Genomic DNA, 19,118 nt, shown 5'->3' with positions numbered 1-19,118 from the left:
ACAGCAAGGTCCTCCGATGAGTCCCGTTTCTCTAGAAGATATTCTGCTAGCGGAGCTCATTTGGTTTCCATTACGGGTGATGATATGCGTATAGGTTCACTTATCTGGAACGCATTATACGCAGTCGATCTTAGCAGCTCCTCCGCCAAGGCAAGGTCCCACTTGAGGTCCTGCTTCTGTATTTATGGAAGGGCCATTGCAAAGCCGGATTTGCTTAGACTGATAGAGAACACCGATGGACCCACTATAGACGAGGCTAAAATAGGCCGAATCCACCTATAGGCTGCCTCGAGGGAATAGGCAATAAGTTGACTGGAATAACTGTCGGTGATAGGTGCCTCCCGCACGTACATATGGAGTAGTGTAAGGAGAAGGGGTTATCTATCTAGATGAATGTCTTTCTCTCTCTCTTTCTCTCAGAATATTACTTCAAGTATGCCATTGCACGTCGCGACACTATGGCCACCGCAGATTTGTGAAGGGAATCCCGCGATATTGATGGCTGGCGTTGGCAGTGGATATCGCTGTAGCGAGAATGTACAACCACTGTCTGAGCATCATCTTGCAGTATATACGCAAATATTTCGGGGGTAGGAAATTATGCGAATGTATTATCGGTCATGGTTGACGTGGACTTGCTCGAACACTGGACGTTTGGAGAATTTATGAATCTCTCCAGGGCTGTTCACTAATCATCAAGCTAGATTTGATATACTACTCGCACTCGGGCAAAGTCTGAGCTATTAATGGATCCTTTTGAACTGAAATTCATCCCTGGACGTGCATTATTAGTAGTGAAACAAAAACCCTAACTGGTACGCAGTGTGTCTCACCAACCCGTATAGGGTAGAATAAATGAATTCTATTAGGCGACCTGCTGCATAGAAACTTAATCCATTAATTTCGTCTATCAATATCACCTATTATACCCCCGACACAACGAAAAGATACGTTTTAGTGTCAAGGGGGTCATGAAGTTGCCTATAGTTAGGTATGTGCATACTTAAGTCGTCTCAGAGAATAGATAGAGTCAGGTTCAGTCTATACACACTATTGGTTTAATATAATGATCTTTAAGCCCTATACATGCTGAAATTGGCGACACAGTAGTTATAACACCCTCCATTAGACTGCCATTTCTCCAAGTACTTCCGCAGAGTTCCAGAAGTCACATCTCTTAGCCAGTTCTTCGTAGAAATTCGTACCATGCCCAATGGCTGCAGCTCCTTCGTTAGGGCCGCCGATGACTCGGAGGTTATATTGATATTGTGAACTTTGATTCATGGCGTCGTACCAGTTGAGTATTGTCCCATGTCTTCGAGAAGGTTCTCCAAAAGCAGCAAAGGAAGCCCAGCTGCTGCTCATTTCCGTGGACAGCTTTACATCCGCTGGTGAGGCCAGGAAAGAGTACCTGGTCTTCGCCAGATTGAAGACATAGGGGATATCACTGAAATGTGGAACTCCGAGATAGGGGGTCCTCACCTCCACAAACAGTGGAGCAAATAGGGTCTGATTCAACACGTAGAGATAGTTCGAAGTTTTCTTGTCTGAATATTTATGATTCATTCGCACCATATGCAGACTTGGGCAAGCATCCTGTGCATCTCGAATCATTCGGCTGGCACGGAAGTACTGGCCTGAAATATTCTTTGTGGGCATGCCAAAGAACGATGTAACAGGGTATAGAGACAGAACCCTCTGGACGTTCCTTTCTGAAAAGGCTGGAAACTGAGAATAAATGAACTTAACAAGATCTGTGGTTGAATTGAGTGTCGTTGGCGTAAAAAATGACTGATCATCTTCAGTCCAGCCAGCTATAATGTCAATATCACGAGCAAATCGACCAGTGGTTAAGAGCGTTGAAGGGTTGTCGGGAATAAACGTCGACGGAGAGGTCGGTATAAAAGCATCAAACCCAAAACTGGTAACGCTAAACTCGTATTCAACCGCAGCTGAGAGCAGTATGTTAAGCGGCAGATTTCGCAGGCAAGCAAACTCGGCCTGACTGGTGGATTTTGTGCAGTTGACTTTCTTTATAAGTTCACTCGTACGTACTGCAGATATATTGCTGGCAGTGCCTAAGTCTGAAGCAGGGCTGCCTGATTGCATGATAGCCCTTTTGAATGGGGTCTTCTGGACATCACCACCGTACGCGGTTATCTGAAGGCCAACTCCAGTAGCTCCATCACTCTCTCCAAATATAGTGACATTATCAGGGTCACCACCGAAAGCCGAAATGTGCTGCTGCACCCAAGAGAGACCGAGCCGCTGGTCAAGGAGGCCCACATTAAGAGAGTCCGTTGCGTTCAAAGCTGGTGAAGCAGCAAAGCCAAATATGCCGACGCGGTAGTTCATAGCCACATAAATCACAGGGAAACCATGTTGAACGGCGTTAGAGATCAAGGGGCCCGGCTCATATATTGAATCATATATCTGGCCGATGGAATCTCCACCACCATAGATGTATGCCATAACAGGAAGCTTGGATGTGCTTGGTGTATTGGCCGGTCGATCGACACGTAGAGTTAAGCAGTCTTCTGAAATGTGGGTAACATTTTCAAAAAGAGGAAGTCCCTGGAGGGGAACCTTTTGCTGGGGGCAAGCTGCACCAGGCCGAGTGGCATTTATGACTGAGCCATACGGATAGCTGTATGGTTCGGGAGGTGCAAAACGGTTGCTACCGCTAGTATCTTGTGCGAAGCGTATATTGAGGAATGACTCAATATTTCCGGCCGATGCTCCTTGAAAGCGGACTCGGTTGTCCAATTCCACGATGGCATGCTTTTTGTTAAGAGTCCTTCCGTGACTGCAAGGTGAAAGTAGAGAGAGAAAAATAATTGCGACAGTTGTAAGCGCCATGGTTTAGGGATAGAATACTCGGTAGTTTGGCTGTCTTTAGATTCCGAACAAATCGAGAAGCATTATCCAATCGAGGTTATAGCGATTTATATATGTTAGACCAGAACCTAGAGCGCTACCTGAGAGTGTTCTTTCGCAACGAATACTGAAATAAGATGCTTAGATACCTACTAAACGGAAAAGAGTAATCATCGCGAAAGATCCTCGAAACTTTGAATGATAGGTCCGGCGGGAGGAGGCCTAACCCTGGCCCCACACCGCGCCAGGCAGCCCAATAATCGGCATCTTACATGCCATTTCAGGACACTAGTCCGTCGAAACAAGAAAAAAAAAGTCCCCGATTCTTCAAAGGTCTTTGTCTGAGACTGAATCAGGCGGAATTTGCCAATTTCCGAGAATCGTCTCTACCACCCCTCTTCATAGGCAGCAACCCATCTCCTTTATGCATGGCCATCAGGCCCTCAGGTGTGCCATAATGGGCTTCCCGCTTACGCCGCCCACCACAAAACACATAGTAAAAATACAACATCGTTTCTCAACAAACAACTAAATACAAAACTGGAGCCCTAGGCCCTAAACCCTAAATAGGCAATGCTATGACATCATTGAAGAATCACGTGCTTTGTTTAAACCTACTTTTACTATGCAGTCATTAAGTGTATAGGGATCAGTTCACTCCTTACTTAGGATATATAATAAGTGTCGGGATTGGTAGTATATGAAAATAAGAGAGATAAATAAATGCCTAAGGGTCCCTATGCGGCAGGGCAGTCCTTAGGACAAATATTTGTAGAGAGAAATACTACCTCCCGTAGAGGTCAGCTATTACTGTAGCGTAGTAACTTACCCCTGGAAGATGAATAAAGATAAAGATAATAAGAGAGAATCTCTCTGGTCTGCCCTAATAGAGAGGAAGGGTAGTGAGAGGAGAATTGAGATGAAAGCTCTTGTTTTATTTAGTCTGGTTTCTAGGCTATATTTATAGACAGAAATATTCAGTTTATCTGGCTAATTACCTAAGGTAATATTCGCCCGAGGTAATCTTGCCGTAAACGTGCTATTGCCCGAGGTAGGTAAACGTGCTGTTACCCGAGGTAGGTAAACGTGCTGTTACCCGCGGCTATAGACAGGATAGGCCTAATAACCTCGGTCCGGTAGGCAAATGGAAAGAGAAAGCATACTAAAGGCTGAAGTGAGAGCAAAGTGAGAGATAAATGAGAGATAACTGCAAGATCAGATAAAGGCGGTGAGAAATGGCAGAACGGGAATTTCAGCGGGAACTTCTATGTTGAATTGGAAGCTCTAGAAATCTGCAGTTATAAATGCAGACACCTAAAATCCTGACAATAAGGATAATCAAGTGTAATATAATATTATACTTAGACCTATACTGGATACGAGTTATTATTATAGTTAATGCTTTATAGTAAGAGTGGATTATTTCTAAATAGATTATTCCCACGGTTCGCCCTTTAACTTTAGAGGGGTCTCCACGTAGTGTGGATTAGATATAACGCTAGTAAGCGAAGAGCCTAGTTAATTGCCTAGTTAGAGATATAATAAAGCTCTTGCATAGATCCCCAACGTTTGTTTTCGGCAACTAATCGGAAGATTCAGCCGCAATAACTATTAGAACATTTCCCCCGCATCCGTCCATTAGCGACGTAAGTCCATTTATTAGTGAGAAGGAACTTCTAGATCTATTAAATAGGACTATAACGATTCTCTTAATATTATTATAGTGAGTCGAGATCTAGAATCTATGGGTGGGGTAAGCACCTATAGTATTGGCTATAGTCAGCGACCAGAAGATACCTACACTTGTAGATATAACGGAATTAATAGATTCGGATGCTCCAAATCACCTCTAGAGATACTAAGAGTACTGTTATTTATTTAAAGCAACCCAGCGTTTCATTTTATAGAGAAATTCAGCAAATTAACAAGAGACTACTATTGATTAAAGGCTATCAGATCACTATGCAAAACGGTATATTACTTGAGCAAGAAAACAAGGAATTACGGGCGGCCAACGCGGTGCAGAAGCAAAAGCGTGCACGAAAAAGTGGTTATATAGCCTCTAATGCTGGTATGTCAATGCTAGAAGCTCAGGGGCATTTACAAGCCCATGAGGCTAGTTTACAGCCTATAGCATCCTCTCCAGCAGCACCTAGGCAGCCTATTCAGCAGGCGGTAGCACCAGCGCGACGGCGTCAGTTTACGTGTTCTTTATGTAATCAGGTAGGGCATAGGGTCAACCAATGCCCAGTTAGGTAGAATAATTAATATAGAGGCGTTTTGGTTGAAAGAAATAGATGAAAAGTAAGAAGTAGATGGTTGGGTGGGCGGCTCGCTTGTGAATTACGTTACGTTAGTTACTGGAAGTTGACTGTACTTCGTGGTCAATTTAGGTTACATCACGTATGCACGGACCGGATTGGCCTCTGAATTTCACCCTCGGCTGGAGAACGTGAAACACAACCATGTAAACCATGGTGAGCTCAGAAATTGTTCCCTATATCAGCCAAGCACATTTAGAAATTGCGTCGCCACCTGTAGATGACGTGTCATGGCGAGTCCAGTGCGGAAGTTGATCTGTCTCATTCTGCCCCTCCAGCCCGCTTGGAACATTCGGAGAACAAACAGCTTTAGCGCAAACTTGCGTTCTGTCAAGCATAGCCGAGGTTACTTAGCACGTGTCAGGAAGGTGTCAATTTCCGGCTGGCTCATACTTGGATATAATACGGATATCCTGCCGCTTTTCGTTTATTGAAAAGTGCTAATTGCCCACGGTCTCGTCCTGGTGTCATTTGGTGACAGGCCTATATCATGGCTTCCTCAAAGTGTGTTAGCATGGAGGCTGCGGATCCTGCGCCAGCCATCGATCACCGTGTGCCAAAACGTTTTGTCCCTACCGACTTATCTGGTCAACCAATTCCTCAGAGCAAGCGCTGGCTTTATTCAACTGCCGCAGTCGCCAACAGCAAATTTAGTTCTACCGGGGCCAGTGCTATACTTATCGCTGGGTTCATATCTTTCAACTCGTCATCTATTGGTCACACATTCTACGAATACCTCGACCGGACCTACGGAGTGTATAACGTGAACATCTGGGGGACATTCATCATTACCTCACTCTTCTTTTGGATCTGCTGCGCCGTCTTTGCTATTCCCGACCTGACTGGATGGCCTAGATGGCTGTTTAAATATAAAACCCAGCCATTCGTTCAAATAAATCGACATGCATACTCTCGCATAGCGATTGTATCCTTCCGGAATCAGTTCGTTGTGGCTCTGCCCATGATAATAATGATAACACATACGACTGCGCCGATGCCTGTGGCTCCAACCGCATTACCTTCGCCGCTGCAAACTCTTGGTACGATATTTTTCGATATCGCCTGTACTGAGGTCGGCTTTTATTACATTCACCGTTCATTCCACTCTAAATTACTATACCCAATTTTCCACAAGCAACACCACGAATTCACGGCTCCTGTTGGCCTGGCCTCGACATATTGCACAATAACGGAGCATGTATTTTCTAACCTTCTGCCAAACTCCCTCGGGACTTTACTCGTTTCGCATCACTGGTCCCAGGCAGTTTTCACTTTTCTCTTTCTCGAGTTCGGCACAATCTGCACGCACTCAGGGTACAACATCCCTTGGTTTCCATCTAATTTACAGCACGATTTCCACCATTTCGCTTTCGATGAAAACTTCGGTCCTACTGGGATTTTAGATGCGATCCACCGCACGAATAAGAAATTCAAAAAGACAATGCAAGAAGCCAAATTCCGAACTGGAGGGGATGATGAGAAAGCGAGAAAACTTGTTCTTGAAAAACTTGCGAGGATCGACAGTGTGGATTCAGCTGAGCGATAAGTGCACGGTCGAAGCGACCAAATTTGATACTGTCAGACATAAAGGCGGCCGTAGACTATCCAGCAATGTCGTCTGCCGTTTTGAGTCTTAACCCTTGCTGACATGCATGTGCCCTGAAACGAGGAACGAGTGATAACCAAATTCGTCACCCAAATAATATTGAATGGTATCAACTTTAGCGTTACCTTCATTGGTCTTTACTTAGTCGAATATTACGGCCGGAGAAAATCTCTTATTACAGGGAGCATCTCGATGTTCGTTTGTTTCATGATATTTGCATCTATTGGTCACTTCTCTCTCAACCGGGCCCATCCTCAAATAACGCCGGGGCCTGGTATTACTCTTATAGTTTTTGCTTCACTCTTCATTCTCGGATATGCGACGACTTACGGTCCGGTGAGTAATCATTATCTTCCCAATCAGTCATTTGATCTGCCCTAAAGATTCCATGTTCAACATGCCCTTTTTAAATGAATACCGTTTCAAGGTCATCTCGCTGACTGCGCATTATACACAGATGGTTTAGACCGTCCAAGCTGAAAATTTTCCCTCGCGCTATAGAGCCACAGCAATAGCGCTCTCAACAGCGAGTTAACTGGACAAGGTAGAACACTAGAAGAGATTGATACTATATATATACAGCATGTCAGCCCCTTGGAGGAGCTCGAAATTACCGCTGCCGCCAACTGAAGATATAAAGGAAATCAGGAGTGCTATAGAAGCAGAGACTGCCGCTGGAAATTGAGATAAACCGAGATTTGTCATGCTTGCAAACTTTTGCAGACTCACGAAGAGATCGACTACTTCAGCCAATAAGCAAGCTATCGAATTCAACATATTCTATATGTATGTATGACTTCATTTACTCGACCCCTCGCCGAAGCAATATACAGGCTACCACGACTATGAGTTTTCGTGTACGTACATGTCAAGTGCACCACTTCCGGTAAAAGGGCTTCAAAGGTATCTTACCGGTTTCTGGTTCTTAATATTCTAGATAATATAATATTTAGCAGAAAAATGTGCAGGGTAGTGAACTGCAGTATCTTATGTCTGGCCACCGCATGATTTGCCCCACTTTCATATATTTAGCCACTAAACTAGAAATATATGGATATATATATGTATCCCAGCGAATACGGTTCCAACAATCTGTTAATATAGCTGTTGAGAAAGACTAGACGGAAGAGGATGGACATAAATTCAAAGTGTAATGCGATACTATTTGGTAGTTATTCCCTATGTTATTTTTACCCCATAAACTCGTTCAATTTTCTAAGGAAATGCATATAAAACTTTTTTTTTTTCACACTGCTTTTCGGTGACCCATACTTTCTTGTACGAAGTCGAAAAAAGGAAATGAGCAAAGTCGAGGAAATATCGCTCCGGAAAGTCAAAAGCTACGAGAATTGAAGTCAGATAGAAAGAGAAGTTAATGGGGATTAAGCTAGGAGCTATGCTTAATGAGCATCGTGGTCCGGGTTGTTGGACTACGTACTAATAGTCATACCGCTTCCTCGCCAGTAGTCTCCAGGTTGAGAATTTGAATAGTGATACCAGTTTGCTGCAGCCAGACACCAGTGAGGTAATATGACTGCTGGGGACCGATTGTCCAGAAACAAATCAAATTCTTACCGTTGACCTAGATTACACCCTTCACCCAGCCCAGGAGCTCTAGATAGGTATCGCCCACGGTGCTGAGTTGCTTTGTGGAAAAAGGGACTGGAAGAGGTCGAGATAGTTTTGGGGGCTGGAGCGTTCAAAGGATGAGGCATACCGCTGTTGAGTGGAAGCGTCTAGACTTTCTAGCCGGTGAAGGAATGATTTCCGACACTAACGTCGCCGAAAGTCTCTTTGATCTGCCATGGGATTTTACTACCAAACTTGACACAGCCCATATTTCCATTCGGGAGACCCAGCAAGTCGCCGGGTTTTAGGGAGAGGATGATGACTTGTTGGGCGTTGTTGGCGTACATACTGTCAAACACTCCGTTGCGAACACTGTTGACATAGACTATGATGCTGTCTTCTAACCCTTGAAACCATGGTCATTGCGTACAAAATGACTAAGAGCAGTACTATCACATTTAGTACAAGTCTTCAGAACTCGCCGGACAAGAGAGCTAAAACTGTCGGCCGGGTGAGGTCTCGTAGGGCACCCAAGATCGTCTATCCGCAAGGCCAGGTCGTTCGCCGGTGAGAGAGGTGAGGTCTATGTTCGTATGTATGATGTCTAAGATGGACATTTAACAACAAGGCGAAGACGCGTGAACTGATGAAGCATGATCAGGAGGGAATATTGTGGATGTACACCGGAAATGAATACATCATTGATGGTTCAGATTACTGTCAAGTCACGGGCAGAATCAAGAACATAATCATCTGAGGTAGGTTATATGCTCCTAATAATATCTCAGTCAGACTCATAGTTTTAGGTGGGAAGAATATTCTTCCAGCGGAAATCAAAAATCGACTGGTTGCCTACCAATCTATCAGCGAGCCTAGTATCATGGGCATCGAAGATGCAAAGTACGGCGAGGTTGTCGGCTGCTTTCTGAATGTCGCACCAAACTGCTGCCGACAATCTACCGAAGAAGTACAAGCCTAGGTCAAGACCGAGATGGGAAACTAGAAGACGCCGAAATGGGTCTTCTGGGTGGGGAAGGATGGGGCATGCCTCGGCTTTCCTAAAACCGGGAGTGGCAAGCACTAGAAACATGAACTTAGGAAAGCAACTGTCAACATGATATGACATCAGTGATCTAATGTATTTGTCAATATAATAATATTCAAAATCAGTTTCACCATTACACTCTCTCGAATTGACCCCCGAACCTAAGCTCGAGACACGTTAATCTAAATGCGGGAAACCAGGTAAGTTGAAGGAAATATCTGATCCAGCTAGCTCTGTCGTCACTAGCCCATACACATGGGTTAAACCGGGCGAACAAGCCTGTAGAACTCAGATGCTAAATTGAAACTTCCAATGGGCTGATAAGACCGGGGCGCACCCAGCTTGGCCCGCCGCCGCTTGGTCTTATCACCATGTGGCCCTTTGCCCCAGCGGTGGCAGCGGTGAATCAAACATCCCAGAAGGACTTCCCACCAACAACCACAATCAATTTTGTAGTTTCCAAAAGTTCTTGTGGATTGAGTTCTTTGGCATGAAGGTAATGCCCTTCAAATTTTCATGCAAGTCCTCCGGCAATAAATGTGGGCCAATGAGTCATGGCCTAAGGGAGAGTCAGGCAAATTTCAGGCTAGCAGGTAGTAACTTGCTTATGATTACTTCACTCTGCCTTACAGTACACTTATGGTTTGACAGCTGAGAGATGATGACATTACTATGCTGTCCGGTTACGACCAACCGTAGTACTGGCGGACACTATCTGATCAAAAGTATGTCCCTTCCGGCTTCCGATCGTAGGTAAGTGCGTAGAATAGTAACGGAAAGTCAGAAGCGGCTTAGTGAAATCAAACCGGCAAGTTCGGAAAGGGACCAACGTCACTTGGTGAGGGACCACCAAATCAAGCTTTCGCTTGTAGTGCTTGATACAGGATTTGCCACAGAGCAAGGTTCAACGCCCAACCCCGATTAGGAAATATCAATGCAGAACCAAGCCTTAGGCTGTTTTTACCGCAGAGCTACGAATCAAACGTCATGCTTTCACTCGGGGTTTCTTGCTGACCGACATATGGGCTTGGATGACTATCAACAAAGTTGCCTCAGAGTCATGCAAACCTTAACCACGATATCATGATCTACTCGGCCCTTCCTTTCCGCAAGCAAGCTTTTTGTAGGTAATCTTCGAGGTAGGAATAAGAGATTTAGCAGACTCTCGCCTTGTTACAACACAAAAAGGGGGCGCAGAACTGGCTATCGGGTCAAAGACTATTAGCCTCATTATGTCATCAATGCGTCAGGGATAATGACGCTGGGTATACAACTGATAAGGGGGTTGTTATATCATATAAATGCTAAGCAGACAAGGCCCAGGGAAGACATATTTTCTTGATATATCAATTTGCTCTTCATCAACTTCCCCTTAGCCGGATTGCACTCACGAACGATGTCTTTTACTCTTAACACTCGAGGGTCATTAGCCCGACTATTGTCGTCAGCCGCCATTTCGGCTTATGGCTCTCTTAGTACTTTGTTTCTCTCATTAACTATTCTTCGGTTTGTCTTTGTTTTGTTTCTTCTTCCACTTTATTTGTTAAAGACTCTGGTCGAGACGCTGCCAACTCTGCTCCAAAACGCAGCGTACTTGCTTTCTCCTAGTGGTTGGGATAAACTCGCGACAGACACGGAGAATTATCGGGCCGACACGCAGCTTGTTGCTATGCAGCAACTACATGGTAGTTACAAGTTCAAAGAGGCGGACTTGCACCGACTCACACGTGGTGAAAATGGATGGATGACCGATATTCTATGGAGCGACGAGACTGAGGGGTTTACGGTATGCGGCGCCACTGCACGCTACGCTCACCTGCGCCCTGCCAACTGTGATCTCTCCAATGGTGATCAAAGTACGAGCCGTCGACCCATTGTTTTCCTCCACGGGAACCCAAGCTGGGGCTTTATGTGGAGAAACGTACGTTGCCCACACCTGCAATGCACCCCACGATTAACTTGGCTCATTTGTCCTTCATAGATCGTCGGACGTCTCGTGGACCAAGGCCACGAGATCTACGTGGTGGATTGGCTGGGACATGGCAGGAGTGATAAGATCGCAGTCCCCGAGCTTATCAACTTCGAGCTGCATATGCGAACCTTGGTAAATTTCTTCAAAGCCACTGATCTGAAAAATGCGGTAGTAGTGGCACACGATTGGGGCGGGTGAGTTCTTCCCATGTTCCCTTATACTACCTGCCTGATTAAGTTGATGTCTCTCATTGACTGTATTTGACAGTTGCGTCGCTTTGTGTACTCTACCTTCAGTAGCGCACTCCTCGTGGTCAGGCCTCTTTCTGCTCAACACATTTCTGCCTCCTTCCATGAGCGATATGAGTTTGCACTGCGGTCTTCTCTATGCGATATGGTTCCTGACCGGTGGCATTTTGGGTAACTATATCCCCGAGCCGGCAGTCATGTCTTACATGTCCCCCAGTCTTTCATTGAGCGATGTTGAAGGCTACGGAGCGCCTTATCGTGGAATGCCGGTATCAGCAAAGAGCAGCGTTTATCGTTTCGGTCACATCGTCCCGAGTACACCACGGATCGTGTTGCAGGGTCTTCGCCACACGCGAGCTTGGAAAATACTGGAGGGTTTATGTGGTCCTGCCAATTTCAACAATCTAGATGCCCAGTCACGCCTGAATTTACTCGATGGGAAGGCAAGGGAGTATTGGGGGCAGGCAGGAACGGAGGGAACTATCAAAATGGCAGTCGCCTTCGGAGATCAAGACCCACTCTTGATTGATTACAAAGACATCCTCCTAGAGACGATAGACTCCCGCGTCATGGTGGATTGGGCCGTGGATGGAATGTGGCTGCATGGTGGAGGCCATTACCCAGTGGAAGAGAAGGCCGAGCGCATTGCAAGCCTGCTATTGCGATTTGTTCGGATTTAGCACCTATCAAGCGTGTTGGATATTAGGAAAGCGTACGAAGTCTGTGAGCGTCAGTAAACAATAATTACCGATCGCTCATGGCCGGATAATATAGTGTCGGCCTCCTGGGGCATGCGCAGATAGGCAATTCAAGCCATGAACACATGCCGTCGCGGATGATTCTCCTCTGCCCATTACCCAATTTTCTCAATTAGACCGTACTATTGTACGCTGCTACGATTTGAACCGAAATATTCTATCCACAGCGATATGCCGATCTGTCCATATGATTGGTTCCAGCCATATTTTCAACTTGCACAGATCATATTTTCAACTTCCACAGATTAAAGAGTTCGGTCCATTGCCCTATCTCTCCGTATCTTTGATACTGGAATCATGACGCATGAGTAGGTATGATGTCCATACATATCAAACAATTTTGATTATCGTCTTTCTTGGACCTATCAGTTTACGGTGAGGGGTTGTCCCGGCTTGATGTCACGATTGGTGCTTTCCTGTTTTGGGACTCCGCCGTGTTCCGTCGGTTCCGTTCGTTCCGTGAACCTGTCAAACCTTGGCGAGACCTGTTTCGAGTCAACTACAGATGGCTGAGTCTTTAAGTGGCCCAGCCATTTAACTGACTGCCCAGATGAAGGTTTGGTAGGGAGACTAGCTCACGCTATCGTCATATTACAAGTTGGGGTAACCGGACTAGCTGAGTACGCTAGAAGACTTTTGGTGGTGGTGATATGTAAAATCATGACCGGGCCGTTCTTCGATATTTTGTCCTAACAAAGTGGTGTTAAACATTTTCTGCAACCCCATTCGGCTACTCTGAAAACTACCGTGTCTGACCTAGCGCATTCGCTACAAGCCATGTACGCGACTAGAAAGAATGAATGATTTTGAGCGCCAACCATCTACTCGCAAAAAAAAAAAAAAAAGCAAGCGCAAGCCCGTATAGAGTGGTCGGGCCCGCCATCGAAAGTGATAGATATCCCATTTCCTCCTTTATGGACACGCCTTGATAGAGTACGAAGAAATGCCGGGGTCATTTATGCGGGGATCTCAAATGACCGAGCCTAGAAACGGTACCATGACAATCACTATTGCCATTCGAGACGTTGTGTATCCCCTAGATTACGTTCAAAAGTAGCTCCGCCTCTCCCCCCTACAAAGCCGATGCAGCCGTAACCAATTATATCGTAGACACTCTGCACGAGTACAGTACAGCAAAGAGTAATTTGAGAAATTTATCGGGTTTGGTCTACCTCCAGAAAGGCCTAGCTCATGGACGCATCTCACGTCCTGTCTATGGTTGGAGGACGACATCATTCATCTGGCCACGAAATGTGAGGGAAACTTCATTCATACAAAGGTTCTCATCTCCCTATCTGATGAATTCTGGCTATTTGGTCCACTGAATGTTCCTCTTCGGCACATCGAGTACCCCCCCCTTGTCGAGGTAGACTCGGGTTCCCACATGCATATTGCATACCTGGAAGATTATCGGGGTACCGTCAGCTCCCAGACCTGGGCCATGTTGCAAGTGCTCGTGTGTCAGATTCGAAGTAAGAAACCAAAGATTGCACTGTTTAGCGCCACTCACCAGGGAGGGGGTGTAGCGTTAATGAGGCATGCATCCGTCAACCTAGGCCGACTCTTGGATTTGGACTTCAAATGGTAGTTATTGGACCGCCGTTGGATCCGCCTTGGAATCAACTGTACCTAAATTTTGGCGGGACGTCTAGAAGCGCCGATGAGTCTATATCGGAAGATATGGATGTGCAGTCTGACGTCAGTGAGGAGCGTGCTTAGATAAATCTACGTAGTAATTCCCCAAATGGAAATTTTGATCTGACGCGTATCCCAAAAAGCATGCCCAACGAAACGTGGCGTTATCAACCAATTAAAAGCGATTTCCCAAAATGGCGGGAGATGAGCAGTCAAAACCTGTTTCATCCGCTCTTAACAATTCCGGGGCCGGGCGCAGCCGTTCCAAGGTTGTATGTGGCCCACTATCTGGTTGCTCGCCAAAAGCTTGGCTTCTGGATCCACATACGGGCCCAACAAAAGTCAAAAGTATATGCGTGTTACTGTTGGCCCGGTCTATATGATTCTGTAGTATGTTGACATCAGTAATACATATTGCGAACGGGCCAAAGGACTATTACCCCCGATTCGGTCCGAAACTAGCTGGACATTTTGCAAAGGAATTACGCAACACTTAGGTCATACGGTGGTCCTTGAGATAGCTAAAAGACTACTGTAGCTAATAAGGGGAAAGTTTGCCACCGCTTTTGGTCTAGACGTGCCTATACTACCCACTTTTTGTATACGTCCTACTTTCATATCCCTGCTGATCACAACATAGCTTGGAATCCTCACACCATTCATCCCCATCGATTCCGGAAACGGTTCCTCAAATGATGGTGCCCGTGGATTCCATGCTGCAGCGGGGCACCTCCGTCATTGAGGCTAGGGTATCTATCAATCGATTGTGGTTTCTCTCGAGGCGGTAATTAGTCTTTCCTTTTGGAATACTTAATAAGTAGCCGAATGAACCATAGTCCTCGCCATTCAGAACAACTTACTTGATAACATGGGTTTCCTCAACGCCCTGATCAACTGGGTCTACCAAGTTATCCAGGTATTTTTCGCTCAGGTGTTTGCCCCAAATCCTCGCCAACCGCGGCCGAAATTGCATAGCCCTCGCATCGCGGTAATTGGAGCTGGTATTACGGGAGTGTCGTCTGCTGCGCACTGTGTTGGCCATGGTTTCGACGTTACCTTGTTCGAAGCCAATAGTCGTGAGCACTTGGGCGGAATATGGAGTGTGAGTAAACGATTTTTCCTTGTCAAACTGGTTTCGTTCAGCAGCTGACGATGTGCTACACCCAAATAGCAAGTAAACAATACGTCCAGTCTGCAGATCCACAGCATTATGTATCGATTCCATCCATCCGTTCGCTTCAAGCGAGGCTACCCAGACCGGCAGGGAATCATCAGAGAGGTCACGCATCTATGGGAACGCTATGGGCTACAGAGCCGGACCAAATTTAACTCGAAGGTCGAGTCCATTTGGCATGACAAGGGAAGTGGAAAGTGGTACGTTCAGGACCCGTCTAATGGGGTGTTCGACGGGGTGATTGCCGCCGTTGGCACCTGCGGCGATCCCAAGATCCCCCACATCCCCGGCCAGGAGAAGTTTCAGGGTCAGGTCTATCATTCATCGCACCTTACTGGCAAAGATATCAAGGACAAACGACTGCTTGTAATCGGGGGCGGAGCCAGTGCAATCGAGGCAGTCGAATTTGCGGTATCGCAGCAGGCTTCGAAGACGAGTATCCTTGCTCGCGTAAGTCTAAAGATTCCGCGTCTTAACTCCAATCTATGACGGTCGCTCATACGCCTAACAGACAAACAAATGGATTATTCCTCGCAATCCCTTTATTGATGCATTGCTAGCGATGAATGTCTTCGGCGAGGAGACTAGCCTGGGATGGATGCCCGAATGGCTTCTAAAAAAACTCTTCTATCGTGACCTTCATGACTTAGCACCAGCCAAGGCCGGCCTTTACACGGAGACGCCCATGGTCAATGATGACATTCTTGAGCAAGTTCGAACTGGGCAGGTTGACTGGCTACGCGGTGATATCAAGGAGTTCAAGGAGGAGGGCATCTTGTTCAACCATCGAGAGAAAGGCATACCTAAAGGTGGCCCAGGACACGAAGAGCTGATCAAGGGCGACATTTGTGTTATGGCAACAGGGTTTCACCGACCCAGCCTGGCATTCTTACCCCAGCAATGCTTCAAGCCTCCGTACAGTCCTCCTAACTGGTTCCTCCAGACCTTTCCACCGGGACATTCAGATATATGTGCAAATAACTGCACCTACGTCAACGCAATTGGTACAGTGGGCAATATCCATATTGGTCTCTACACTCGCTTGCTCCTGATGTTCATTGTCGACCCCAGAGCCAGGCCATCCCCGGCTTGGATGCGTGCTTGGGTTGATTGGACGCGAGCTTTCAAAGAAAAGGCCCCTGGGGGTGCGCTAGAGTTCTTTACTTACAGCGAGCTTGTTTGGTGGATAGTGTTTAGCCTTGTCTCGAGCCCTCCCCGGTGGAAATGGATATTATTTGTGCTTGGTGGCTGGGGTGATCCGCTGCCATCAAACGGGGTGCATCGGCATGACGAGACATCGACTATGTTGGCAGTTTCAGACGGCGGGGGAGCAAAGTGACCAAAGCAAGGACATAAGACAAAGCCAAAAGGAGGAAAGAAGGATGACTGAATGACAATAATAAGGGCGTTGTTGAAATGGTGTTTGGAAACACAATGTCAGTGTCAACCTCTGGTGCTGTGAATTTGATTCCCTGCGAGCTGCTGAAATAAGCGGGTTGGGCTTTTTTATGCTGTGGATTTGTATGCCGGTCAATTGATGTAACCAAGATGAGGTAGTGCGGCCAAGGGATAATCAAATCGACTTTTCAATAGGTTATATAACATTTTGAACCTAGAGGTCTGTCGGATTGGAGGTTTACTTGTCCGTATATATGTTGAGCCTATATGAAGTTATCGTTCCGTAAATCCCCGTCTGCTTGTAATCATCCCGAATTTCAAATATTACACATCATTTCTATCTATGGGGCTACTTAAAAATTTGGTTAAATGCTATTTTCAACGGCCAATTAGCCGCCACTCCATAAGCCTACACAGTGCCTGCCGCATGTCCTCCTAATCCAATTATCTGTACGCCTAAATGGCAACAGTGATATGATAACCTGGAAATAGTCTATGAGGTGAGAACAGGAAATTAGCTGCTTTACCTGTTAATACGGTGCAAATATGTTACGGGCCCGAAATACGAGATAAATACTTAGTTCAAGAGAATCGCGGTAAACATTATCATGTACTGCCTCTATGAACAGACCTACGGATATAGGGCCGGGCAGCCTTTTAATATCAATTAGCTTCTCAGAGGTGGTACTGACGTGGGTTTTCCACCGCAATACCTAACCTTTGCCACATTGCTTCCACATTCATATCCTCCTGGCCGCTACATACTTCATCAGCCACGTAGCAAATAGCCATAAAGGAGATAGCAGACTCACTCTTGCTTTTCATTGATCCAAGGCTCTGTTTGTCCCTCCGCTGTATTCGGATCGCGGAATATCAGGTTGTGTTTCTGTACCAATAGTTGCATTAATTCCACTTGTAATGTTCCATCACGGGATGTTAAAGACATGATGATCTCCGATCAACATACCATGCCCAAGGTCAAGTGAATGGCCCCCGGTCCTTTTACAAAGGTATCCTCTGGTTTTCGACCCTCAATCAATGCCTGGATATTCTTGGCAACCACGGTTGCTTGAACTGAGCCAGGTCGTGCAGCTTTTTGTGCACCCGTGTCGGCGATATCGCCCACTGCAAACAAATTGGAGTACTTCTCATCCAGGAACTGCATTGTCGGTCGGACACGAATAAATCCATTATCTGGATTTATTATAGATGGACTAGAGATCCCCGACGGCTTCAGACCGGAGACTAATTGGTTGTTTGGTGATTGTCCGGTTGCAAGAATGACGAACTCGGCGGATTCAGTGGGGCCATTCGTAATCTTCACCTCGAACGGGGTGCCATTGTTGGGAAAGCCCCCTTCTGGGATAGTCACTCGGGACCCAGTGATAAGTTTGATCCCGAGCTCGTTAAATCGTCGCTGAATGAGTTCATGGAGTTCAGGGTGGAAGTTTGGCATCACCCGAGACCGCGATTGGACCACCGTAACATCCTTATCTGGATAGTACTCTTTCAAATCGGTCGCCATCTGCACGCCAACGGCACCTCCGCCAGCAATCAAAATTGATTGTGAATGCTTAATGTTTGCTTGGTGCTTTTGCAAGTAGTCGACTGAAGATGGTTTGTCGTCATATTCCATTGCAGCTGGCTTCGACAGACGTGTACCGGTTGCGAGTACAGCAAAGTCAAATTGGATTTGTAGAGATCCCTGCCACTCCCGGTCGAGCTCTATATGCTGAGACTGAACCGACAAGACACGCGCCTGAACAATGTCATGTGAGGCCGAATTTGGCAGGCCAGAGAATATACCACTGTAGGGCACAAACGCCTTGTGTTCTTGGCCTCCAACTATTGCAAAACGAGGCTATGGGCGGTTCTCTCATCAGTTTCTGCTCGAGTCCCTCGAGAGATACAATAATCCACTTACAAATGTGAACAAGTGGTGGAAATGGCTGTGACATTCGATCAGAAGGATCTGGAGAGAGTTAATGAGCTTGGGTTGAACCAGGGTAACCGTTTTGCTTGAAATCCAACCTACTCTGTGCGTTGGTGGGATGAATTTTGCAAGCTCCTGGGCGGTTGTCTTTGGCAGCCTGTCAGTGGTAGTTCATCTGGGAGACGGACTTTCTATACTCACTCGTCCAACGAATGAACCACCGATGACAATGACATTACGAAGCAAATTAGTAGCCATTTTGAATTAGATGAAGAAAAATATGACCAGTAGAAGTCTCTCGGGAGGATACATGGCCTTTATAAATGGACCGGCAAGTGCCTCGCGCGGTCTTTTATTAGATGCTACTTATCTGATTAACTCCGAGACAAACTTCCTGATGTGGCGAAACTCCGAGCGCGCCCGGAGAAGTTCACACCCGGGACAGCGGCGCAACAGCCGATGGTGCCACCCCTTCTCTGTACCCCTGTAGCGTTCCTCAGATCCGCCCCTGTTTGCCGAGTATTCTCGAAAACCCTTGGGTATAGGGATCTTTCGTAATTATGGAGCCACTTCTGTTGAAAG

The 19,118-nt window shown here is 46.3% G+C and overlaps 6 protein-coding genes across 6 annotated transcripts; 3 read left to right on the top strand and 3 right to left on the bottom strand.

Moving 5' to 3' along the window:
- Positions 1-1,125: 1,125 nt before the first annotated feature.
- On the bottom strand, positions 1,126-2,859 carry N7498_004450 (carboxylesterase; the record flags this gene model as incomplete). The annotated part of the gene is made up of 1 exon (XM_058451512.1): positions 1,126-2,859. One exon carries the CDS (start codon positions 2,857-2,859, stop codon positions 1,126-1,128), a length of 1,734 nt encoding a protein of 577 aa, XP_058310974.1.
- Positions 2,860-5,688: 2,829 nt separating this feature from the next.
- Positions 5,689-6,744, top strand: N7498_004449 (sterol desaturase family protein; the record flags this gene model as incomplete). Its single annotated transcript, XM_058451511.1, has 1 exon — positions 5,689-6,744. The coding sequence occupies one exon, from the start codon at positions 5,689-5,691 to the stop codon at positions 6,742-6,744; it is 1,056 nt and encodes a 351-aa protein (XP_058310973.1).
- Positions 6,745-8,204: 1,460 nt separating this feature from the next.
- On the bottom strand, positions 8,205-8,720 carry N7498_004448 (uncharacterized protein; the record flags this gene model as incomplete). Its single annotated transcript, XM_058451510.1, has 3 exons — positions 8,205-8,234; positions 8,255-8,341; positions 8,583-8,720. 3 exons carry the CDS (start codon positions 8,718-8,720, stop codon positions 8,205-8,207), a joined length of 255 nt encoding a protein of 84 aa, XP_058310972.1.
- Positions 8,721-11,087: 2,367 nt separating this feature from the next.
- Positions 11,088-12,318, top strand: N7498_004447 (haloalkane dehalogenase family protein; the record flags this gene model as incomplete). The annotated part of the gene is made up of 3 exons (XM_058451509.1): positions 11,088-11,339; positions 11,400-11,584; positions 11,658-12,318. The coding sequence occupies 3 exons, from the start codon at positions 11,088-11,090 to the stop codon at positions 12,316-12,318; spliced, it is 1,098 nt and encodes a 365-aa protein (XP_058310971.1).
- A 2,581-nt stretch (positions 12,319-14,899) lies between these two features.
- On the top strand, positions 14,900-16,544 carry N7498_004446 (flavin-containing monooxygenase; the record flags this gene model as incomplete). The annotated part of the gene is made up of 3 exons (XM_058451508.1): positions 14,900-15,133; positions 15,203-15,655; positions 15,717-16,544. 3 exons carry the CDS (start codon positions 14,900-14,902, stop codon positions 16,542-16,544), a joined length of 1,515 nt encoding a protein of 504 aa, XP_058310970.1.
- Positions 16,545-17,278: 734 nt separating this feature from the next.
- Positions 17,279-18,794, bottom strand: N7498_004445 (NAD(P)/FAD-dependent oxidoreductase; the record flags this gene model as incomplete). Its single annotated transcript, XM_058451507.1, has 6 exons — positions 17,279-17,360; positions 17,416-17,489; positions 17,571-18,464; positions 18,528-18,575; positions 18,639-18,683; positions 18,738-18,794. 6 exons carry the CDS (start codon positions 18,792-18,794, stop codon positions 17,279-17,281), a joined length of 1,200 nt encoding a protein of 399 aa, XP_058310969.1.
- Between the last annotated feature and the right edge of the window lie 324 nt (positions 18,795-19,118).

The sequence above is a fragment of the Penicillium cinerascens genome, assembly GCF_028974065.1.
Source record: "Penicillium cinerascens strain IBT 15544 chromosome Unknown contig_24_segment0_segment0, whole genome shotgun sequence".
Lineage (NCBI taxonomy): Eukaryota > Fungi > Ascomycota > Eurotiomycetes > Eurotiales > Aspergillaceae > Penicillium > Penicillium cinerascens.
This window is presented reverse-complemented; position numbering and strand designations above follow the sequence as displayed.